This window comes from Lingula anatina, chromosome 1 (genome assembly GCF_051362555.1).
Source record: "Lingula anatina isolate TDL-2025a chromosome 1, LinAna3.0, whole genome shotgun sequence".
Classification (NCBI taxonomy): domain Eukaryota; kingdom Metazoa; phylum Brachiopoda; class Lingulata; order Lingulida; family Lingulidae; genus Lingula; species Lingula anatina.
In genome coordinates, this window is record NC_141767.1 from 6574615 (window position 1) to 6600428 (window position 25814).

Genomic DNA, 25814 nt, shown 5'->3' on the forward strand with positions numbered 1-25814 from the left:
AATCGAAAGGCTTTATTTTGTTGACCATGATTACGTGCATGGCAGACCCGTTTTATCATTATAATACGTCCAATGATATGCAGCATCTGTAATTCTTATAGAAATTTGATTCAGTATTTTATACACCTCTAAAAATGTATATAATGTTTAGAATTATTTTGCATTTTATGAATTTGTTACATATGTGCACTTAAAAGTGCGAACTGTTATGGTGGTGCACCATGCACACATTATATTCAATCATAGGAATAGAAGCTAGTTACTGCGGTGCTACAGCCACATTGTCCCTGAATGAAAACATCGTAGGACAGATAAATGGACCAATTAGTTTTTAAACCACCAGGTAGTCTCCCTAGCTCTGCAGGGTCTGCGAGTTCAGACAGGTAAAAAAGCTCAACTTTCAGAAATTGAATTAAGTTTGTATTTATTAAAAAAAAACATTGACGAAAAACACGTGCAAGGCACCTTTTCAATGCAATGCATTTGCATTGCAACGTTAATTGTTTTTGCTGTGCACAAACGAGTCAGTTCAAGTCACAGTGTGGCGAATCACAGAATATATATGATATAAGTGTGTTTGCTTTGGTAACTGGCTGAAAACTATTAAACTCATACCATAGGTCGATCTAGGTGGATAGGACTACCAAAATAATAGTCAAGTCTACCCTATTATGCAATTAAGGCACACCCCACCTATCTGATAAAATATCGCACTTAGAAAAGCTAAGTATATACAGATGTTTTTCTGAAAGTCATGGTTAAAGTCAGTCAAGATGTTGAAATGCCAAATGAGATTATTTAGCCTGTGACATGACATGAATTTAAAATTATTACATGATTGCTCATATTTTATTTTGAGTTCTCGTTACAGAGGCTGTCATTTTATACATATTTAGTAGCACGGCAGTGAGTTGGAAAGTGTGGTGATTTTTTAATGGATGTATGTTAAAAACTTATGTGATACATTCAAACTTGTGACAATTACAGCAACTCCAGTAGCTTTGTAGTTATTTTTTCATTAGGCTACCATTGTGATAAGAACTGTAATAAAAATTGTCTTAAAATTAAACAAATTTCATTAAATCATCATATTTACCTCACTAAATTTTATTAAATAATGACAGCCTTGGAAACCAAAATTTCAAAAAACATTGATAAAAATTAGAGCAGAAATGGACATCGTATCACTCTCAAACCAAGTCTGTCTAATGATAAATAGCCAACTTGGTTTGAGGGTGTTTTTGACGTAATTTTCTATGTTGTGTTATATAAATGAAATAAGATTTTAATGATGGACTCTTTTGTCGGATATGGCAATTTCATGATAATTGTTTAAAAATACATAGCAGATTTCTATCAGGTTTTTCACACTGGTATACTAGTGTGGTATTCTTGAGTCATTTTTTTATTCTGTGGTTTGTAGGTTCTTTATTTGATCAAGCTGACAGCTGAGCATGGAAACTGCCATGGGTTTTTAAAAAATGCAGAATTCATATGATAAACATTGAATAAATATAAATATTTAGATAAAATGTTCATTGTGTTACAACAACTTATCTTTGATTACAGTGACAAAGACAATGAACTAGAAGTGGACACAGGCTCTGATGAGCCTTTTGAGGAGTCTGTGACCCCCCCAAGGACACCCACTAAAACTGTGCCCCCAAAGAGCCCCGTAAAGACAACACCTGGGAAACGTAGGAGCAGGACCACTAGTTTAAGTGCCACAAAGTCTGCTGCTCGTGTAGTGACGTCTGGCAATCGAACTATATACACAGCAGGAAGACCACCATGGTATAATTCTCAGGGAGAGTTGAAGGAAGCTTTTGTTATAGGTTTGTTCAGTGTTGTCCTTAAAACTAAAGAAATTACTTAAGAAAGTTATGTTTACTGGTTGCTTGTAGAATATATTACTTTCTGTCACTTACGCATGTTTTCCCCTTAGATAGTGATGCTAAATAAGTGAAAGATTAATCTACATAATGATTTAGTAGTGCTTATCATGTACTAGTAGGGATATGTTATCACAGAAAACATGCTACTGCTATTGCAGGACTGTGTGGAGGCAGTGCTTCAGGGAAAACTACAGTAGCCAAAAAGATCATTGAAGCTCTTGATGTTCAGTGGGTCAGCGTACTTAGCATGGATTCTTTTTACAAGGTGACTTGGGAAAGACTTTATATATGTATATAAAGAGCTTAGAGTAAATTATTATTCAACTTGAGATAAGAAGGTCTCATGTAAGCATCTATGGAAAGAAGTAAAGTCATATTTTGTACCTTTTTAGGTCAGTACTGTTGTGAACAATTTAAATTTATCCAAAAACACTTTTGGAATAACTGAAAATTTTCATGTAATATTTAAAATCCCCCTTCAGGTATTAACAAAAGAACAACATGAAGAGGCTGCAAGAAATGAGTACAACTTTGACCATCCAGATTCATTTGATTTTGACCTGATGGTTCAGACTCTGAGGCGTCTCAAGTATGGAAAGAGAGTGGATGTTCCAATATACAATTTCCAAACACATGCCAGGGAAAAGGAAAAGGTAATATTGCAAAACTGTCTGTATATATTGCCATTGACTGTGTCTATCAGCTTTGCTTAAGTTGGAGCAGGAGCCATGTACGTATCTTGTTTGTTAAAATGAAAAACATTAGCAAAATTAAATGGTTTGTGATAGATGTGAAACATAATGATATAATATTTCAAATTCACGGAAAAACTCCTTATGATGCTTATAAAGTTTGTAGAAAACAAATGAATTCTTTGTGAGCAGTTGTTAGCAGATTTGAAACTTGCTGACTTTTTTTATTTACAGAAAACTCTTTATGGTGCTAATGTAGTTATATTTGAAGGAATTATGACATTCTGTAATAAACAACTGCTGGAGGTATGTGTTCAACATATGTTGCATTAGATCATTAGGTTTATTTTGTGATGACTAGCAAGCTGTCAGGAAGTAGAATTTTTAATAATTGACCCCACAACACATTTGTGCACAAAATCATCTTGTGACCTTATGAGCATTGCATATCATTCTGTTGCTTGCTGTAGTTTTTTGATTCATTAGAAATCAGAATAAGTATTGCCTTTTTCCTTTATATAGACATTTTCAATGGTGGTAAAAATGTATGCTTTCAAATTATTTGGTAAAGTTTTTGGCATGAATCAGTATTAAAAGAATTACGTGATTTCATTTTTTCTGCCTGAATAAGCATGAATGATGAGGTATGGTAAACTATTTGTTTCAGTTAATGGACATGAAGATTTTTGTGGACACGGATTCAGATGTAAGGTGTGGTATTTAAGATTACATTTCAGTGGCCTTTCTGCAAAGGGTCTGCCTGCTTCCCTCTTTCCACCCTCCTCCCTTTTTTTCTTGACCAGCATAATAATATTATTATATAACCTGATGAAAATGGTTAGTTTATACATATATATATACACATGAGCAGCACTGATTTTATAAAGAATGTTCAGTTGTGTTTAGCAGTCTACTGAATTTACAACTAGCATTTACAATGTTTGGATTTAATGTATAATATAATAAAAAAAAAAGGATTGCAGTAACCATATTTAAGTAGTCATGTTAGAGTTTTGACACGTGCTGGCCAAATAAGTGTTTCATACTTGATTACTATGGTAGGCTTGCCAGGAGATTGAAGAGGGATATCACAGAACGAGGTAGAGAGATTGAGGGGGTTCTGAAACAGTACCACAAATTTGTGAAACCAGCCTACGACCACTATATAGCCCCCACCATGGTCCATGCTGACATTATTGTTCCAAGAGGTAACACATTTCAGTGATTTTATGGTATTTAATTTTTTTTTTTTTTTTTTTTTGCAAATTTTTTGTTCAGTTGAAAGATAAGTTATGATACATGGAGAGTTTTTTGAGACCAGTAAAAGTATTGAAGATGAGAACATTGATCTTGCTTTCGTAAAGTTGAACCAGTATATGATATTCTTGTGTATGTATTTTCCATTAGTTGTTTGATATTTTTGTGTTGTCATGGTAAACAGTCTCTCATACTAATTTCTTTACTTTTGACACCAGGAGGAGAAAATAAGATAGCTTTGAATCTCATTGTAACCCATGTCCACAACCAATTACAACAGGTAAGGCCACACTTTTTTATTTTTATGGATGACATCCTCTGGGTACCCCAAAATCGGTGCGAGAGGGCGAAAAAAAAAAAACAGTCCAAAAAAAAAAAAAAAACTGCTTAAGTAAAGGAATGCTGTCAGTACACAGCTGGAAACACAAATTTAACCACAGAAACACGTATCAAACTAACAATATGTCTTTATCCATGCTCTCAAAATATTAAAGCATTGTGAATACTTCGTAGAAATGTAAAAAAAAGTCATGAATTGATATACTTCATATTACCAAATCTATTTAAGGTTATTTCATGCATTCATTTGGTATAGCAATCAATAAAACAAATATCAATCAAACAGTGCGTCTTTATTTGTATTCTCAGAATATTAAAACATTTTGAACACTTCACAGCAATGTTTAAAAAATGATGCAAAGATGTGCTTAATACTACCAAATCTATTAAAGGTCATTTCAGACGATGCCATTTTGTCAACTTCAACTCACACGAAGCAGCTAAACTGTCAGGTGGCCTGTCCGACCTTCAGCCCACCAAATACCTCGACGCCCTTGTCGACCCTTTTTTCGCTACAGAAAACCTGGTATTAATGTGCTGCTTTATACAGAATGTCACAGAAATGTTTCGGCCGCCGCCAGCCTTTCGCACAATTGTAAAAAGGTGATATCTCCATGCCCAATATCAATGGCATACCAATCCAAAACGATGGCGCCCGTTCTCTTGATGACTTTTATTGTTGTGTATTATTTGAAAGTAATCCTAGAGATGAATTTGACAGCAAAGTGGCCGCATTTCCACGTGGCGAAAATACGCATGCGCAGAAAGCTCTTTTCCTTGCAAATTCAATAACGACGTTTGCGACAACCGACTTCGTTGGGGGCTGGGGGGGGGGGGGGGGGGGCTTTTTTTTTTTTTTTTTTTTTGGAGAACGGGCGAAAATCCGTGCGCGCGCAGGATGTCATCCATAAAATTAAAAAAGTGTGGCCTAAGTGTAGCTGTTTGTTGCAAAAATGAAAATGTCTGGTAAGAAGATTTGCATTTTAATTTAATCTTCTATATTGTTTGGATTTTTTTCTTGTTAGTGTGGTGGTAATTTTAGGGAGACAAATTTTTGATGTAATATAATAAATGGAAGCAATTTATAGAAGGGTTAAATAATAAACATAAGATATAATTAAATCATATCAGTTATTTATTCTGATTGACAATTAAAAATACATTGCATTTGCTTTGTTTTCAGAGAGGCTTCATGTTCCGTTCTAAACTGGCCAATGCCCAGTACGAAGGCCAGCCACTTCCCAGTACTCTTTATGTTCTAGAGAACACATCACAGGTTAAAGGACTGCACACATTCATTAGGTACTGCTTTAATACGTTTTGTCTTGGGGGGAAAAAATATCCAAAATATTTTGTATTTTACAAGTTTCACGTAATTGATGGCAGGCAGATTTAAATGCAGTCTCTTGCATTATTCAGAAACAAGAAGACTTCAAGAGATGAGTTTATCTTTTATTCCAAGCGTTTGATGAGGTTGCTTATAGAATATGCACTGTCCATGCTGCCACACAAAGTAAGTACAAGGACGAAATGTAGGATTTTAGAGCCCTTATAAATTGCAGTTTTAATTTTAAGTAACATTTTTTCCTGATGTTGAAAGAAGAAAAGGTGCTGAAAAAATTAGATTGAATCAATTGAGCAGTAAGAAAATTATCAGATATTCACATGCAATTAAATATATCATTTTTCCAGCACAGCAAACTTGTATTGTGGTTTAAAAAAAAAGCTAATTGGTTAATAGGTCAGAAACTTTTGGAAAGCTGAATACGTCAAACTGTTTAAAATAATTTGGTCTGGTGGCTGTTTCAGAAAGTGGTGGTGGACACTCCCCAGGGCATTCCTTATGAAGGCATGAAGTTGGATGATAGCAAGGTGAAAAAAGTAAGTAATAATCAAAACGTCATGCTATGCTCTTAAGGTATTTGTTAGATAAAGAGTTTGATTTTTTTTCATGACATGGCATGGGATGTTACATAAATATTTAGAGCTGTGACTTCATATTGGATTAAAAAGGTTGATCAAATTAGAATGAATCATTGCACTTCCTCATCCAGGTATCATTTGGGTAAACATGATATAATAATAATTTATGAAATTATTTCAGGTTTGTGGTGTGTCAATATTGAGGGCTGGAGAAACAATAGAGCCTGCACTGACTGAGGTACTCAAGGATATCAGGCTGGGAAAAATACTCATACAAACCAATCTGGACACTGGAGAACCTGAGGTACATTCAGTATTTATTGTACCACCAGCGTTAGCGCTGGCGGTACACATGGTTTCGGTCCCGTCCGGATCGTTCCGCCGGCTCCGCCGGCTCCGTTGGCTCCGCCGGCTCCGCCGGACGGCTACCGTTACCGCTTCTCCTCCTAGACGGTAAGGGCCCCCATACCCATCTCATGGATTTAGGTCACCTATAATCTCAACTCGTTCCACGTAAAATTTGGGCTTTGTCGGTATTGGGGTCTGGGTGTGGCACTCATTGCAATGCACCCTTGTCTAAAAATGGCAAAATTAAATGCTTATTATCTACCCTACGGAAGGAGTTATGGGAAAAATTTCTATAGACGGCTTTCCAAAAGTCATATGTGTAGATTTCAAATATACCCTTGGATTTGACCTTTGACCTTTACTTCAAGGTCAAATGGGCCAAAATTTTCAAAAAAATGAAATTTTTTACGAAAAAAATTTTTTTTGCCCTGTTATTCAGAGACCACACAGACTTAACCAATAATATTATTGGAAAGTGTTACCCTTCAGGTCATCTTTCATCTCCATGAATTTGGGGTCAATCAGTGCATTTTCACGGGAGTAGCGGCCATAAGATACCGAAACTGAAAACTGTCTCTAATTCGGGAACCGTTAATGCTAGAGACCCATTCTTTTTTGCATTTTGTAGAGCATGTTAAGCCCAACACTGGAGGTGGTCTCGGTTTTTTTTGTATTCCATACGGTTTTCGAGTTACGCTGTATCAAAAAGTACATATTGGTGGTAAAAGCAAAATGTACAGTACGGTAATGGATAATAAATTTTGAACTCTGGAAAAATAAAACATAAGGCTTGGCAAAGCAGACAACTTGTGTTCAAAAATGACATTACTTCATCAAATTTGAACTTCTGAAACTTCAGAGCACCTCCTATTTCAAGAATTTTGATCAAAATGACATTTTCTTTATTGTACCACCAGCGTTAGCGCTGGCGGTACACATGGTTTCGGTCTCGTCCGGATCGTTCCGCCGGCTCCGCCGGACGGCTACCGTTACCGCTTCTCCTCCTAGACGGTAAGGCCCCCCATACCCATCTCATGGATTTAGGTCACCTATAATCTCAACTCGTTCCACGTAAAATTTGGGCTTTGTCGGTATTGGGGTCTGGGTGTGGCACTCATTGCAATGCACCCTTGTCCAAAAATGGCAAAATTAAATGCTAATTATCTACCCTACGGAAGGAGTTACGGGAAAAATTTCTACAGACGGCTTTCCAAAAGTCATATGTGTAGATTTCAAATATACCCTCGGATTTGACCTTTGACCTTTACTTCAAGGTCAAATGGGCCAAAATTTTCAAAAAAATGAAATTTTTTACGAAAAAAAAATTTTTTGCCCTGTTATTCAGACACCACACAGACTTAACCAATAATATTATTGGAAAGTGTTACCCTTCAGGTCATCTTTCATCTCCGTGAATTTGGGGTCAATCGGTGCATTTTCACAGGAGTAGCGGCCATAAGATACCGAAACTGAAAACTGTCTCTAATTCGGGAACCGTTAATGCTAGAGACCCATTCTTTTTTGCATTTTGTAGAGCATGTAAAGCCCAACACTGGAGGTGGTCTCGGTTTTTTTGTATTCCATACGGTTTTCGAGTTACGCTGTATCAAAAAGTACATATTGGTGGTGAAAGGAAAATGTACGGAAGCCCACTGGTGCCATATGTAGAAAAAAAAATTATCTCGAAATTTCGAGATACTATTTTGAAATTTGAACAAAAAAATTTACCACCAGCGTTAGCGCTGGCGGTACACATGGTTTCGGTCCCGTCCGGTCCGTTCCGCCGGCTCCGCCGCCATGTTACCGTTACCGCTTCTCCTCCTAGACGGTAAGGGCCCCCGTACCCATCTCATGGATTTAGGTCACCTATAATCTCAACTCGTTCCACGTAAAATTTGGGCTTTGTCGGTATTGGGGTCTGGGTGTGGCACTCATTGCAATGCACCCTTGTCTAAAAATGGCAAAATTAAATGCTAATTATCTACCCTACAGAAGGAGTTACGGGAAAAATTTCTATAGACGGCTTTCCAAAAGTCATATGTGTAGATTTCAAATATACCCTCGGATTTGACCTTTGACCTTTACTTCAAGGTCAAATGGGTCAAAATTTTCAAAAAAATGAAATTTTTTACGAAAAAAAATTTTTTTGCCCTGTTATTCAGACGCCACACAGACTTAACCAATAATATTATTGGAAAGTGTTACCCTTCAGGTCATCTTTCATCTCCGTGAATTTGGGGTCAATCGGTGCATTTTCACAGGAGTAGCGGCCATAAGATACCGAAACTGAAAACTGTCTCTAATTCGGGAACCGTTAATGCTAGAGACCCATTCTTTTTTGCATTTTGTAGAGCATGTAAAGCCCAACACTGGAGGTGGTCTCGTTTTTTTTGTATTCCATACGGTTTTCGAGTTACGCTGTATTAGAAAGTACATATTGGTGGTGAAAGGAAAATGTACGGAAGCCGACTGGTGCCATATGTAGAAAAAAAAATTATCTCGAAATTTCGAGATACTATTTTGAAATTTGAACAAAAAAAATTTTTATCTCGAAATTTCGAGATAGCATTTTGAAATTTGAACAAAAAAAAAATTATCTCGAAATTTCGAGATAGCATTTTGATATTTGAGCAAAAATATTTATCTCGAAATTTCGAGATAGTATTTTGAAATTTGAACAAAAAAAATGCTATCTCGAAATTTCGAGATAATTTTTTTTTTCAACATATGGCACCAGTCGGCTTCCGTAAAAATGTGCAGTACGGTAATGGATAATAAATTTTGAACTCCGGAAAAATAAAACATAATGCTTGGCAAAGCAGACAACTTGTGGTCAAAAATGACATTATTTTATCAAATTTAAACTTCTGCAACTTCAGAGAACCTCCCATTTCAAGAACTTTGACCAAAATGACCTTTTCTTTATTTTAATTAAATTTTTTCTGTAGGAAATTTATGGCACATTATGGTAACTCCAAAATTATAACATTTAGTCCCTTATATCTCCAAAACTGGCAGAGATAGGTCCATAGTTACTATTGAAGTTGAATAGGAAGTCATATACTGGCAATCTTACTGTGACCTTGACATTGACCTTTGACCTACTTTTCACCATGAACTGAACTTTGCAAATTTTGCTTCCCTTTTATCTCCAAAACTGGCAGAGATAGGTCCATAGTTACTATTGAAGTTGAATAGGAAGTCATATACTGGCAATCTTACTGTGACCTTGAAATTGACCTTTGACCTACTTATCACCATGAACTGAACTTTGCAAATTTTGCTTCCCTTTTATCTCCAAAACTGGCAGAGATAGGTCCATAGTTACTATTGAACTTGAATAGGAAGTCATATACTGGTAATTTTACTGTGACCTTGAAATTGACCTTTGACCTACTTTTCACCTTGAACTGAACTTTGCAAAATTTGCTTCCCTTTTATCTCCAAAACTGGCAGAGATAGGTCCATAGTTACTATTGAACTTGCATAGGAAGTCATATACTGGCAATTTTACTGTGACCTTGAAATTGACCTTTGACCTTCTTTTCACCATGAACTGAACTTTGCAAATTTTGCTTCCCTTTTATCTCCAAAACTGGCAGAGATAGGTCCATAGTTACTATTGAAGTTGAATAGGAAGTCATATACTGGCAATCTAAATGTGACCTTGAAATTGACCTTTGACCTACTTTTCACCATGAACTGAACTTTGCAAATTTTGCTTCCCTTTTATCTCCAAAACTGGCAGAGATAGGTCCATAGTTACTATTGAAGTTGGATAGGAAGTCATATACTGGCAATCTTACTGTGACCTTGAAATTGACCTTTGACCTACTTATCACCATGAACTGAACTTTGCAAATTTTGCTTCCCTTTTATCTCCAAAACTGGCAGAGATAGGTCCATAGTTACTATTGAACTTGAATAGGAAGTCATATACTGGCAATTTTACTGTGACCTTGAAATTGACCTTTGACCTACTTTTCACCTTGAACTGAACTTTGCAAAATTTGCTTCCCTTTTATCTCCAAAACTGGCAGAGATAGGTCCATAGTTACTATTGAACTTGCATAGGAAGTCATATACTGGCAATTTTACTGTGACCTTGAAATTGACCTTTGACCTTCTTTTCACCATGAACTGAACTTTGCAAATTTTGCTTCCCTTTTATCTCCAAAACTGGCAGAGATAGGTCCATAGTTACTATTGAAGTTGAATAGGAAGTCATATACTGGCAATCTAAATGTGACCTTGAAATTGACCTTTGACCTACTTTTCACCATGAACTGAACTTTGCAAATTTTGCTTCCCTTTTATCTCCAAAACTGGCAGAGATAGGTCCATAGTTACTATTGAAGTTGAATAGGAAGTCATATACTGGCAATCTTACTGTGACCTTGAAATTGACCTTTGACCTACTTTTCACCATGAACTGAACTTTGCAAATTTTGCTTCCCTTTTATCTCCAAAACTGGCAGAGATAGGTCCATAGTTACTATTGAAGTTGGATAGGAAGTCATATACTGGCAATTTACTGTGACCTTGAAATTGACCTTTGACCTACCTTACAATGAACTTAACTTTGATTGCACCATTTTTAGTTATATATATTTTTTGCATATTTTGAAAATTCTTGTTGATTGCATTTTTACAGCTTGTCAAGCACAAGACTGGTGGCTGCACCCCTTATTTTGTGTATGTGGGGGTCTATACGAATGCGCTTGCTCCAGCTGGTGGTACAATATTCGGAGGCGGTATCGCCTCTCTGATCCTCTAGTTTTAATTAATTTTTTCTGTACGAAATTTAAGGCACATTATGGTAACTCCAAAATTATAACATTAAGTCCCTTATATCTCCAAAACTGGCAGAAATAGGTCCATAGTTACTATTGAAGTTGAATAGGAAGTCATATACTGGCAATCTTACTGTGACCTTGAAATTGACCTTTGACCTACTTTTCACCATGATCTGAACTTTGCAAATTTTGCTTCCCTTTTATCTCCAAAACTGGCAGAGATAGGTCCATAGTTACTATTGAACTTGAATAGGAAGTCATATACTGGCAATTATAATGTGATCTTAAAATTAATCTTTGACCTACTTTTCACCATGAATTGAACTTTGCAAATTTTGCTTTCCTTTTATCTCCAAAACTGGCAGAGATAGGCCCGTAGTTATTATTGAACTTGAATAGGAAGTCATATACTGGCAAACTAAATGTGACCTTAAAATTGACCTTTGACCTACTTTACACCATGAACTGAATTTTGCAAATTTTACTTTCCTTTTATCTCCAAAACTGGCAGAGATAGGTCCGTAGTTACTATTGAACTTGAATAGGAAGTCATATACTGGCAATCTAAATGTGACCTTAAAATTGACCTTTGACCTACTTTTCACCATGAACTGAATTTTGCAAATTTTGCTTTCCTTTTATCTCCAAAACTGGCAGAGATAGGTCCATAGTTACTATTAAACTTGAATAGGAAGTCATATACTGGCAATCTAAATGTGACCTTAAAATTGACCTTTGACCTACTTGTAACCATGAACTGAACTTTGCAAATTTTGCTTCCCTTTTATCTCCAAAACTGGCAGAGATAGGTCCGTAGTTACTATTGAACTTGAATAGGAAGTCATATACTGGCAATCTATATGTGACCTTAAAATTGACCTTTGACCTACTTTGCACCATGAACTGAACTTTGCAAATTTTTCTTCCCTTTTATCTCCAAAACTGGCAGAGATAGGTCCATAGTTACTATTGAAGTTGAATAGGAAGTCATATACTGGCAAACTAAATGTGACCTTAAAATTGACCTTTGACCTACTTTACACCATGAACTGAATTTTGCAAATTTTACTTTCCTTTTATCTCCAAAACTGGCAGAGATAGGTCCGTAGTTACTATTGAACTTGAATAGGAAGTCATATACTGGCAATCTAAATGTGACCTTAAAATTGACCTTTGACCTACTTTTCACCATAAACTGAACTTCGCAAATTTTGCTTCCCTTTTATCTCCAAAACTGGCAGAGATAGGTCCATAGCTACTATTGAACTTGAATAGGAAGTCATATACTGGCAATCTAAATGTGACCTTAAAATTGACCTTTGACCTAATTTTCACCATGAACTGAACTTTGCAAATTTTGCTTTCCTTTTATCTCCAAAACTGGCAGAGATAGGTCCATAGTTACTATTGAACTTGAATAGGAAGTCATATACTGGCAATATAAATGTGACCTTGAAATTGACCTTTGACCTACTTTTCACCATAAACTGAACTTTGCAAATTTTGCTTCCCTTTTATCTCCAAAACTGGCAGAGATAGGTCCATAGTTACTATTGAACTTGAATAGGAAGTCATATACTGGCAATCTAAATGTGACCTTAAAATTGACCTTTGACCTACTTTTCACCATGAACTGAACTTTGCAAATTTTGTTTTCCTTTTATCTCCAAAACTGGCAGAGATAGGTCCATAGTTACAATTGAACTTGAATAGAAAGTCATATACTGGCAATCTAAATGTGACCTTGAAATTGACCTTTGACCTACTTTTCACCATGAACTGAATTTTGCAAATTTTGCTTTCCTTTTATCTTCAAAACTGACAGAGATATGTCCATAGTTACTATTGAACTTGAATAGGAAGTCCTATACTGGCAATCTAAGTGTGACCTTGAAATTGACCTTTGACCTACTTTTTATCATGAACTGAACTCTGCTAATTTCTTTCTCTTTTAACTTCAAACTTGACAGAGATAGGTCCATAGTTACTCTTGAACTTGAATAGGAAGTCATATACTGGCAATTTACTGTGACCTTGAAATTGACCCTTGACCTACCTTACGAAGAACTTAAATTTGATTGTACCATATATATATATTTTGCAATAGTTTAAAAATTCTTGTTGATTGCATTTTTACAGCTTGTCAAGCACAAAACTGGTGGCTGTGTCCCTTATTTTGTGTACGTGGGGGTCTATACGAATGCGCTTGCTCCAGCTGGTGGTACAATATTCGGAGGCGGTATCGCCTCTGATCCTCTAGTTATTGTACCACCAGCGTTAGCGCTGGCGGTACACATGGTTTCGGTCTCGTCCGGATCGTTCCGCCGGCTCCGCCGGACGGCTACCGTTACCGCTTCTCCTCCTAGACGGTAAGGCCCCCCATACCCATCTCATGGATTTAGGTCACCTATAATCTCAACTCGTTCCACGTAAAATTTGGGCTTTGTCGGTATTGGGGTCTGGGTGTGGCACTCATTGCAATGCACCCTTGTCCAAAAATGGCAAAATTAAATGCTAATTATCTACCCTACGGAAGGAGTTACGGGAAAATTTTCTACAGACGGCTTTCCAAAAGTCATATGTGTAGATTTCAAATATACCCTCGGATTTGACCTTTGACCTTTACTTCAAGGTCAAATGGGCCAAAATTTTCAAAAAAATGAAATTTTTTACGAAAAAAAAATTTTTTGCCCTGTTATTCAGACACCACACAGACTTAACCAATAATATTATTGGAAAGTGTTACCCTTCAGGTCATCTTTCATCTCCGTGAATTTGGGGTCAATCGGTGCATTTTCACAGGAGTAGCGGCCATAAGATACCGAAACTGAAAACTGTCTCTAATTCGGGAACCGTTAATGCTAGAGACCCATTCTTTTTTGCATTTTGTAGAGCATGTAAAGCCCAACACTGGAGGTGGTCTCGGTTTTTTTGTATTCCATACGGTTTTCGAGTTACGCTGTATCAAAAAGTACATATTGGTGGTGAAAGGAAAATGTACGGAAGCCCACTGGTGCCATATGTAGAAAAAAAAATTATCTCGAAATTTCGAGATACTATTTTGAAATTTGAACAAAAAAAATTTACCACCAGCGTTAGCGCTGGCGGTACACATGGTTTCGGTCCCGTCCGGTCCGTTCCGCCGGCTCCGCCGCCATGTTACCGTTACCGCTTCTCCTCCTAGACGGTAAGGGCCCCCGTACCCATTTCATGGATTTAGGTCACCTATAATCTCAACTCGTTCCACGTAAAATTTGGGCTTTGTCGGTATTGGGGTCTGGGTGTGGCACTCATTGCAATGCACCCTTGTCTAAAAATGGCAAAATTAAATGCTAATTATCTACCCTACAGAAGGAGTTACGGGAAAAATTTCTATAGACGGCTTTCCAAAAGTCATATGTGTAGATTTCAAATATACCCTCGGATTTGACCTTTGACCTTTACTTCAAGGTCAAATGGGTCAAAATTTTCAAAAAAATGAAATTTTTTACGAAAAAAATTTTTTTGCCCTGTTATTCAGACGCCACACAGACTTAACCAATAATATTATTGGAAAGTGTTACCCTTCAGGTCATCTTTCATCTCCGTGAATTTGGGGTCAATCGGTGCATTTTCACAGGAGTAGCGGCCATAAGATACCGAAACTGAAAACTGTCTCTAATTCGGGAACCGTTAATGCTAGAGACCCATTCTTTTTTGCATTTTGTAGAGCATGTAAAGCCCAACACTGGAGGTGGTCTCGGTTTTTTTTGTATTCCATACGGTTTTCGAGTTACGCTGTATCAGAAAGTACATATTGGTGGTGAAAGGAAAATGTACGGAAGCCGACTGGTGCCATATGTAGAAAAAAAAATTATCTCGAAATTTCGAGATACTATTTTGAAATTTGAACAAAAAAAATTTTTATCTCGAAATTTCGAGATAGCATTTTGAAATTTGAACAAAAAAAAAATTATCTCGAAATTTCGAGATAGCATTTTGATATTTGAGCAAAAAAATTTATCTCGAAATTTCGAGATAGTATTTTGAAATTTGAACAAAAAAAATGCTATCTGGAAATTTCGAGATAATTTTTTTTTTCAACATATGGCACCAGTCGGCTTCTGTAAAAATGTGCAGTACGGTAATGGATAATAAATTTTGAACTCCGGAAAAATAAAACATAATGCTTGGCAAAGCAGACAACTTGTGGTCAAAAATGACATTATTTTATCAAATTTAAACTTCTGCAACTTCAGAGAACCTCCCATTTCAAGAACTTTGACCAAAATGACCTTTTCTTTATTTTAATTAATTTTTTCTGTAGGCAATTTATGGCACATTATGGTAACTCCAAAATTATAACATTTAGTCCCTTATATCTCCAAAACTGGCAGAGATAGGTCCATAGTTACTATTGAAGTTGAATAGGAAGTCATATACTGGCAATCTTACTGTGACCTTGACATTGACCTTTGACCTACTTTTCACCATGAACTGAACTTTGCAAATTTTGCTTCCCTTTTATCTCCAAAACTGGCAGAGATAGGTCCATAGTTACTATTGAACTTGAATAGGAAGTCATATACTGGCAATTTTACTGTGACCTTGAAATTGACCTTTGACCTACTTTTCACCTTGAACTGAACTTTGCAAAATTTGCTTCCCTTTTATCTCCAAAACTGGCAGAGATAGGTCCATAGTTACTATTGAACTTGCATAGGAAGTCATATACTGGCAATTTTACTGTGACCTTGAAATTGACCTTTGACCTTCTTTTCACCATGAACTGAACTTTGCAAATTTTGCTTCCCTTTTATCTCCAAAACTGGCAGAGATAGGTCCATAGTTACTATTGAAGTTGAATAGGAAGTCATATACTGGCAATCTAAATGTGACCTTGAAATTGACCTTTGACCTACTTTTCACCATGAACTGAACTTTGCAAATTTTGCTTCCCTTTTATCTCCAAAACTGGCAGAGATAGGTCCATAGTTACTATTGAAGTTGAATAGGAAGTCATATACTGGCAATCTTACTGTGACCTTGAAATTGACCTTTGACCTACTTATCACCATGAACTGAACTTTGCAAATTTTGCTTCCCTTTTATCTCCAAAACTGGCAGAGATAGGTCCATAGTTACTATTGAACTTGAATAGGAAGTCATATAATGGCAATTTTACTGTGACCTTGAAATTGACCTTTGACCTACTTTTCACCTTGAACTGAACTTTGCAAAATTTGCTTCCCTTTTATCTCCAAAACTGGCAGAGATAGGTCCATAGTTACTATTGAACTTGCATAGGAAGTCATATACTGGCAATTTTACTGTGACCTTGAAATTGACCTTTGACCTTCTTTTCACCATGAACTGAACTTTGCAAATTTTGCTTCCCTTTTATCTCCAAAACTGGCAGAGATAGGTCCATAGTTACTATTGAAGTTGAATAGGAAGTCATATACTGGCAATCTAAATGTGACCTTGAAATTGACCTTTGACCTACTTTTCACCATGAACTGAACTTTGCAAATTTTGCTTCCCTTTTATCTCCAAAACTGGCAGAGATAGGTCCATAGTTACTATTGAAGTTGAATAGGAAGTCATATACTGGCAATCTTACTGTGACCTTGAAATTGACCTTTGACCTACTTTTCACCATGAACTGAACTTTGCAAATTTTGCTTCCCTTTTATCTCCAAAACTGGCAGAGATAGGTCCATAGTTACTATTGAAGTTGAATAGGAAGTCATATACTGGCAATTTACTGTGACCTTGAAATTGACCTTTGACCTACCTTACAATGAACTTAACTTTGATTGCACCATTTTTAGTTATATATATTTTTTGCATATTTTGAAAATTCTTGTTGATTGCATTTTTACAGCTTGTCAAGCACAAGACTGGTGGCTGCACCCCTTATTTTGTGTATGTGGGGGTCTATACGAATGCGCTTGCTCCAGCTGGTGGTACAATATTCGGAGGCGGTATCGCCTCTCTGATCCTCTAGTTACTATTTTAATATTGATTTGAGCTGTTTTCTGGTTTTATTTCTGTCCAACAACATTCCTGGAATAGTATTTCTACTGTAATAAAATAAATGGTAAAGTGCTGCTTTTACATTTGATTAGATTGGCCCTTAATGTTGTGGTCTTTCCACTTCAGCTGCACTATGTCAGGCTGCCGAAGGACATAAAAGACTACCATGTAATCCTATCAGATGCTACTGTGGCAACTGGGGCAGCTGCCATGATGGCTATAAGGGTGCTTTTGGACCATGATGTTCAGGAAGAAAATATTATGTTTCTGTCTTTGGTTATGGCAGCTCAAGGTGATGATGTGCTCTTATTCATAAATATTGCTTTTAACCTTTTATTCTCAGATAATGCATAGTTAGTAGCACTTTTAGTTGAATGGTATGTTGCCAGGTTGGTCTTACTGTAAAATTAATTCTTCTGGTCAGAAAGGTTGATGTTCTAGAATTTGATAGTTATCAAATTCAAATTTTGGAAATTGACTCTTCTTTGGCTTAACCAAGTGAAGAAATTCAATTTGTATTAAGTTTTTTTTTCAAAATTTTATTTTATTTTAGCGGGTACAATAAGGAAATCATCTACTGTGTTTCCACTTGATGGTGACTGTCTATATGTTCATCCTTTTCATAGGTGTCCACACAGTTGCCTATGCATTCCCCAAAGTGAAGATAATCAGCACAGCTGTGGACCCAGATGTCAATGAAGATTTCCACATTTTGCCAGGGATAGGTGGGTCTTTGAGGAACTTGAAAAAAGATTATTATAGAACTTAAAATATTGTTTCTTTTTGTCTGTGTAGTTATGTATTGTGTCACTAAAAATTACTTTTAATACACTTCAAAAAGAGTGAATCCTTATCATAGCTTGTTAAAAAATTTTTGTCAGTGATTTGTTTAACCAAAATGCTAGCAAGTTGATTTTTTTTTCCATTTTCAGGAAACTTCGGTGATAGATATTTTGGAACAGAATTATAATGCCAAGTCAAGTTTTGTGTGTGTGCGTGCGTGTGTGTATGTGTAGGGAAGTCAGCTTACAAATATATACCCTGAAAATAACAAATGCAGTTCTTGATCAATATTTTAACATTATTTCAAACCTAATACTACATGTAGAAATTTACTGTGCTGTGTAGTTCACCTGTTTACAGTCTTCCTTTTTGAGAGATCTGATTAGAACAAACTGGATACAAAAAGCAGCAAAACAGTGATTTTATCAAGGAAAATATCTGCCTCATGAAAAATCTTTATTTTCAGTTTAAAGACAATTTATATTCAAGTTTTTATTTGTTGGTCAATCTCGAGACTGACTAGAGGCCTTAGTTAGCAGTCAGGGTACTGACCACTATATGTCCAGTACAGTTACACAGAAATAATGCATGTTAAATGCTACTCTAGCAAACTGCCCAGCATGCTTTTATTTTTAGAATTTTGTTGTTTAAGAAGTGGTATCTTTTATTTAATCTTTATTATTTATGTTGTAGCATTTTGATTGGGATTGCAATGAAAAGATTTAGAAAGCCCACCATATGAATATACTTTGATCATTACACTGAAGTAGAATACATTATGTGAAATAATGATAATTTAGTATATTTTCAAAATGAGTGGTCAGTAAAAGATTTTGATAAAATCTCCAAAGTGAATTGCAGAAGTAAGAAAGCATGGAATAGATGCATACCTCCAATACCCTCAAAAGCAGCATTCAGAACAGTGGACTAACTAGTCAGTGGGTCAAATATGGCGACCCACTAAAAAAGCTTACTGTCTTATCAGCTAAGGGTGCATACCCAGAGATTTAGATCGATCCAAAGATTTAGATTTAGATCGACCTAACTCCCCGGGGGTTCACGCTAAATTGCAGTCAGCCGAACGTGCACCATAGTTAATTACCTCCTTACAGCTTTTAGTAGGCGGGACAGATGCTTAAGCCGGCTAAGCTGACAGTAATCTAGTGAGACTCCCCACAGGGATAGATCGATCAAAAATCTATGGGAATGGGGTCTTATAGACACTGAATAGATTCCCCGTGGTGAAGTGTTCAAGTGGTTCAGCCATATTTGACCCTAGGACTAGTTAGTCCACTGTTCTGAATGCTGCCTAAGAGGGTCACATCATTTTGTGAGAAAAGTTTGACATTAGTATTAGAGAGAAAACAGCTCTTCATGTGAAATTCAAAATTCCACAATAAAAACATGGTAAACAACAAATATAAATATAATGAATTTCAATTTACCACCAAAATGGCATTTATCTAAATTATTTTGAATTCAATCAACTAACTTTGAATGTCAGAATAGATTAACCATTGATAAGTATGGAAACGTTGTTTAACCCAGGAAAATCTGTTTAATGGCACTCTTCCCATCAAAATGAAGAGTTGTCATCCCTCTGAGTTGTAGGGATGTGTAGAAAAGAATTCTGGAAAAGTTTGAATGTATCCCAAGAATTCAAATATGTCAGCTAGGAGCAGAGTGGAAGTGAAGTGTAAAAAACATTTCATTATTGGAATGTTTCAACACTAAGTTTTGGATGGTCAAAATGAACAAAAAGTGTATTTTGTCAAACCAAGTTGTTGATAGTAGTACAGGAAACCAGTAGGCATGAAATGAGGCAGGTCTAGCTAAATTTTGCTTATCTGTTGTCTTCTGTGTAGTTGTTTAAAAAGTGAAGGAATTTCATTTTAAGAAAATGGTTATGCCTTATATAAAGAGTGCTATTAATATGCATTTGTACTTATATTTAAGTCATTACACTGACATTTATAGTCATTCTGAGCATCATATAGTCAAATACAAATTTAACTATTCTGGTCAGTATTATGCATTTGCAAGTTCTCATTTTAAAAACAAAATTCCATTGTAAAGTTACATATAAGGAAAACCAAAGAAGGGTACATTTGTCCTCATGTAAGTTTCAAAACATGGTGATATGGATCTGAAAGAGTTGTATATTTTATGGAGAATAAAATTTAAGGAATTCAGTATTTTATTCTCAATCAGTTTGTTTTTCTTCTAAACACATTTTTATAACTTCTAATGTAAGACTATAGAAATCTGAAAGATCCTTAAACTTTCATATTTATAATTTTTCTAGTTCTATAAAATAAGTGCTAAAATCCAATAATGTTTCTAAGAAATTGCATCTCCCCACCATGTGTCCATATACTTCAATTTTTATATGGAATAATATATTGCATAACAGACACTTGCTTATCAGAAAAATTTAGTTGATTCAGTGCAGCATGGGAAACAGGTGCACATCGTACATTAATGTTCTGTATACATAACTTTTAGATAATGTACATATAATAGTAAAATATGTGCTCAGGATATAGTGTGATTGTCTGCTAAAGGCTACAAAAATAACATTTGATTCCAAAAATACGTGAAATGTAAAAATTTGATTGGTTGAAAGTAGTCTATGTTTGACTTTACACAAAAATTAATAAATGCTGTCAGTGGATTTGAACAATTTATAAATTGTAAGTTATAATCATATGCACCATGACTCAAGTGGGCTTCCAAGAGAAACCTTTAAAATATGGCATCATTTGAGTGTTGGCATTCACAATAGGGCCTGGTTACACATAATGGTTGAACATTGCCTCGCAGTGCTCCTGCTTGCCAGATATCATCTCAGGGTTCCCGTTCTTCTTGACATACTCCTTGAACACAAAAGCAAATAAATAGTTGATACATAAATGACAATTGTATTTCCTTTCTTTCAGTGCAACTTTTGTTGAAACCACCAATACCAATAACTGAATATTCTGATAATGGAGACTAATTTATAAAGGTCAAAGATCATGAAAAATGTGACAATTTTGTTAAATACAGCTATTTACCTCCAGTTCCTCAAATGTTGCAGCCCCTTTCTCCACTTTGGCACCCAGACCCACTTTGAAGGTTTTGTAGCGTTCCTGAAAAAATTTAAGTTCTCTTTCATATCTTTTTCTTATGAAATAAATTTAAAAAAATGTTTTATGAATGGCAGCTAATAAAAATCTTTTTAAAATTTTGTATTTTACTGCCGAACTTGAGAAGAAATGCTTAGAAATTGCCAAGAAGCTCAGATCTAAACTTATTTCAATCAACACCAAAAATATATTCCACTACACACCTGAACCAACTTATCCAAGTGACCCTCTTCTGCAATCTTTGCAGCATTTCTTAGCCCACGAGCTAAAGTATCCATCGCACCTGTAATGACGCCATAGAATATTTTCAAACCACACTTTTGTCTTTGTCTGAATATCTGTGCAATTTGATACCATGAACTAAGGTTAAACTGGAGATGTATAGTAACGAGATTCTCTGCCATCCTTGCATATTGTTCATTCCATTAAGACTGCTTTAGTTCAGTCAGACTAAATTTGTACTTGTAATTAAACAAAGGCATTCAAATCTCCATCTCATATCTTTGAAATTTGGTTTAAGAAAATGTCATTTTTGTCATCAAAATTTAAAACTCTCGTTGCTCACCGATGTGTGCAATGAACATATCCTCAGGGTCTGTGGATTCTCTGCGCACTTTACAGTCAAAGTTGAGGCCACCAGGCTGGATTCCTCCCTGTTTGATCACAGTCTGGAGGAAATTTAACATGCACGATGTTAAAAGTTGTTATGGAATGAGCACAAATTTCAACATGTTGACTTGATATTCTATTTATGTAGTATTTACTGCTAGAAGATGAAGGTTATCACTTGCTATAGAGATTGTCTGGCCTTGCTGTTTGATTATCTAGTATGTACCACATGGGGAGTTTAAAAAGGTTCCTCTGTCCATTTCAAAATATCGAGTATTTGATAAAGATGCCCCATATTTTCATTAGAAAACATAGTTTCTTATAATGGTTTAAATGAGCTCCAGCCTTACCCTCATGACCATGGTAGCATTCTTGACATCCATGGGGAACTGGTCCGTGTCCCAACCACAGTCTGGTGACCCAGTGTTAGCATCAATGGAACCCAGAAACCCAAACCTTGAAGACACAACACAGGATTTCATTGACATTTAAATTTCTGTTTTGGTATGTTTATCAAAGAAAAAATTTATAAAAACTCAGTTTATGGACTGTTAACAGCTAGATTCACTCAACTTGAAGCACTTGACTTACTCAGATGCCATGACAATGCAGTGTTCATATGGATGTCCCGCTAGAGTGGTGTGATTTGGCTCCACGTTGATCTGTAATGAAAGAGAAGATGTTATCAATTTAGTTATTAATTTGACTTTATTTTTAATTAAGATATTATTGCAGAACATAGATATTGTGTCATATTATTTATGTGCAGGAAGTAGTATTCTTTATGTCAAGAAATAATTCATGACTTAATAAACTGCCTCCGTAATAGGCATAATTAAAAGTAACTTGATGAAAAATTATCTAACTGTATATACGTATGCTTCAGAAAAATTGTCACATAATATATTAATTTTTTTATTTAATTTTTGCTTATATGCTTTTGTATGAAATAAAGCTAGATATCAGTACTGTACATAAATTTTATAATGGCTTCTCACCAAAGGTACCAGATAAAGCAGATTGTAATCCATCTTTGAAAACTATACCTTGAAGTCTTTGTCCAGTCCAAATGTCTTCAGAAAAGCAATCACAGTCATGGCATCTGCAGACAAATAAATACAAATTATTGTAATAATTGTTCAATATTTTATTTGTAACCACTATGGAAATGATAGCAACTTATTAATGCTCCAAATTGACTATATTTAGACATCTTTCTATATGATGTAACCTCAAGAAAATTTCAGCAATGACAATTTTCCAACATTACATATGATAATAAAGCAAAATATCCTTCAAAAAAGAAAACTTAAAACTATTGCTTTAACAAAGTTTAGTTTAACATATAATAGGTGCTTTTGCTAGATTTTATGAAAAGAAAAAGAAAGCACACTAACCATAATCATATTGATGTTTTGTTGGCTCTTTGGCCTTGGGTTCAATCAAGAATTGACCAGTGAATCCAATCTTCTTTTTGTATGCTGCGGATAAAATCTGTCACAATTAGGGAGGAATAGTTGTATTTACGGCATGAAAAATACAATAAAAATATTAAATGTATTTGTCCTTGCCAGAGACCTTTTCTAAAATCAAAAAGGGGATTATACTACTGACGTGCACTCTAAAACGCAAATATGAGAAAAAAACTTTGTAAATTTATTCTTACCCAGAGCCATTTTGAAGAAGTTGGCCATATGTGACAGTTCAGCATGAACATCAGTATTCAGCAAGCTCTGGTAGCCTTCCCTTCCTCCCCAAAACACTAAAACAAATCAAAAATGCATTTTTTGGTTTATATATAAATTATTACAGTGAAATCTCACATGTTTTTAAGCATTTAAACATCACAAAGATATGAAATGTATTATTTCACAATTTTCAAATAATTTCAATGTAGAACTTTTAAAAGCAGACTTGACTCACTAAAGACCATGCAGCCTAATAAAAAAGAAAGTATGACAAACCAAAGTTTTCTGCCCCAAGCTTCTTGGCAATCTCTAAGCATTTCTTTACTTGTGCTCCAGCATATGCATAGGCATGTAAGTCAGGGTTGGTGCCCGCACCATTCATATATCTGGAAAAATATTAAAAGTTAACTAATGATATAAATAAAATCAATGCTACATTTGTAAAAATTAATCTTCAATAAATAGGCATTTTAAATAGACACATTGTCTTTGTAAAAAGAAAATTAATTAAATTCAATTTGTTATGGAATGACATAAAATCAGTTTTGCCTTGGGTGTGAGAAAAGATTGGATGTTGCCCACAGCAACTTAACGCCAGTCTCTTTCTGCAGTTGAAGAGCAAGGTCAGATATTTCATCTAGGTTCTTGTTGCTCTCCTCTATGGTAGCTCCCTCTGGGGCAATATCCCTGTAATACAAATCATTTATGAGATAAGGCACTTCAGAAATAGTGCACACAATCTTCATAAATCTTCCTATTTACTTTTAAGATAGCACAGGTTAGGCTCAAAGACATGCTACATCCAGTGTAAGTAATAAAAGACTAATATCAAAAGTTTACATGGTTTACCATCACTATTTCCTTTTTTAGTCACTTAGGGTTCCCATTGAAACCATCGGTCAACATAGATAATAGGTTCACATGCCTCCCACTGGCATTAAGTAGAATACAGAAAATCTGGTGATCATGCAAGAATGTTGGAAACAAGAGAAGGCATTTTAATCTGTTAAACTAATTGCATTCAACCTGCAGAGTTGGAATGATCTATGTCAACTAATAGTTACTATGTAAATGAGCCCTTAGATGAGAAATGTGATGTCTTTGTAAAACAAGGCCTAACTAATTAAAACAGCATATATCAAATCTTCATAGTGAAACTACCTGTCATGGAAGGTCCAATATTTCACCCCTAGCTTGGTGAAAAACTCGAAAGCTACACGCAGCCTTTTCTTGGCCATTTCCATGCTGTCTGTGCCATCTTCCCAGGGTCTTTTCAAGGTTGCTGAGCCAAATGGATCCAAACCTGCAAGAAAATGAGAGAATTTCAACTTCAAAGACAAATACTTAATTGGCACCAAAGTTCAGTTATTAGTTAATATGATGATCTTTTTTTCAATCCAAATAAAATCCCTGATATGACAAATTGTTGTGCTTATAAAATTTGAGTAAATTTATTAAAATAACCACCTGTGCCACGGAAGGTGTGCCAGTACACCACTGAAAACCTCAGCCATTCTTCCATTGTACGACCATGAACAACCTATGGAAAACAGAATGATATTTAACTACACAAACTGTATATGGATTTTTTTATGACATAATCTTTCATGTGTTATCAATTATTCTTCAAAATCTCTTTACAACACCAAAATAAATCAACATATTTACCTCTTTAGCATTGTAATGCTTATAACATAGGGTGTCTGTTGCAGGGGCATCAGGCTTGTATTGGATGGCACTAATACCTAGAAATAGCAAAATGAAACCATATTTCAAAACAATTAATATGTACAAGCGCATTGAAATTTTACAAGGTTGCCATGATAGTTGAACATACCAATTACATAATCGTATCCTGCGCGTTAATATCTTCCGTTTACTGACCTCTTACCTGCTGCTTGTTGACCCAACCAAGCCCAAAATCTGAAACTGATAACGCCATCCCTAGTTCAAAATTAAAGTAGGGCACTAGCCACTACACTCAGTGCCGTTTAGCAAGCTGCAAGTTTGAGTAATTAAAGATACCTGGAAAGAATTCCCCACTTCCATCCACCGGTGCAGAAGCGCCCGAATCTACCTTAGCCTTCTTTGCTTTTGGTCCCATTATGGCACTTGCGATTTTGTAGAACCCCTAGATCACTTGCCCTACGCAAACTTCCTGCGGCACACACGCTGTTTGTATGTAACCGGTAAGAGAGCCCGTACCTTGGATTTTGTTACGCTCTATGCATTTAATACCAAAATAGATGTAAAGGTTAAAATTACGAATAACTTGAAAGCTCCAAAATATATTAGTTTTAGCACATGACATTCAATATTAATTAACAAATGTCTTATT

General features: G+C 35.6%; 2 protein-coding genes across 2 annotated transcripts; one reads left to right on the forward strand and one right to left on the reverse strand.

The window, feature by feature from the left end:
- The first annotated feature begins 208 nt into the window (after positions 1 to 208).
- On the forward strand, positions 209 to 20243 carry LOC106169674 (uridine-cytidine kinase-like 1). Its single transcript, XM_087005187.1, has 15 exons — positions 209 to 383; positions 1570 to 1835; positions 2054 to 2160; positions 2378 to 2548; positions 2822 to 2893; positions 3255 to 3298; positions 3650 to 3795; positions 4063 to 4124; positions 5367 to 5485; positions 5603 to 5696; positions 5993 to 6064; positions 6288 to 6410; positions 17395 to 17560; positions 17895 to 17993; positions 18201 to 20243. The coding sequence occupies exons 1-15, from the start codon at positions 316 to 318 to the stop codon at positions 18236 to 18238; spliced, it is 1647 nt and encodes a 548-aa protein (XP_086861313.1). The 5' UTR covers positions 209 to 315; the 3' UTR covers positions 18239 to 20243.
- On the reverse strand, positions 20231 to 25686 carry LOC106169675 (uncharacterized). The gene is made up of 15 exons (XM_013549254.2): positions 25502 to 25686; positions 25145 to 25221; positions 24944 to 25016; positions 24638 to 24779; positions 24026 to 24163; positions 23753 to 23862; positions 23455 to 23550; positions 23186 to 23269; positions 22835 to 22890; positions 22380 to 22450; positions 22139 to 22244; positions 21745 to 21847; positions 21383 to 21462; positions 21108 to 21182; positions 20231 to 20927 (listed from the first exon to the last, which is right to left on the reverse strand). Exons 1-15 carry the CDS (start codon positions 25578 to 25580, stop codon positions 20844 to 20846), a joined length of 1374 nt encoding a protein of 457 aa, XP_013404708.1. The 5' UTR covers positions 25581 to 25686; the 3' UTR covers positions 20231 to 20843.
- Positions 25687 to 25814: the final 128 nt, after the last annotated feature.

Excerpts from the sequence above, each read along its gene's own strand:
- LOC106169674 (XM_087005187.1), top strand. The coding sequence starts at position 316 with ATGGACCAATTAGTTTTTAAACCACCAGGTAGTCTCCCTAGCTCTGCA. Across the intron at positions 2,161-2,377 it reads GCATGGATTCTTTTTACAAG|GTATTAACAAAAGAACAACA; the intron begins GTGACTTGGGAA and ends ATCCCCCTTCAG. Across the intron at positions 17,994-18,200 it reads CCACATTTTGCCAGGGATAG|GAAACTTCGGTGATAGATAT; the intron begins GTGGGTCTTTGA and ends TTCCATTTTCAG.
- LOC106169675 (XM_013549254.2), bottom strand. The coding sequence starts at position 25,580 with ATGGGACCAAAAGCAAAGAAGGCTAAGGTAGATTCGGGCGCTTCTGCA. Across the intron at positions 24,780-24,943 it reads GCACACCTTCCGTGGCACAG|GTTTGGATCCATTTGGCTCA; the intron begins GTGGTTATTTTA and ends ATTTTCTTGCAG. Across the intron at positions 22,451-22,834 it reads GACTGGACAAAGACTTCAAG|ATCAACGTGGAGCCAAATCA; the intron begins GTATAGTTTTCA and ends CTTTCATTACAG.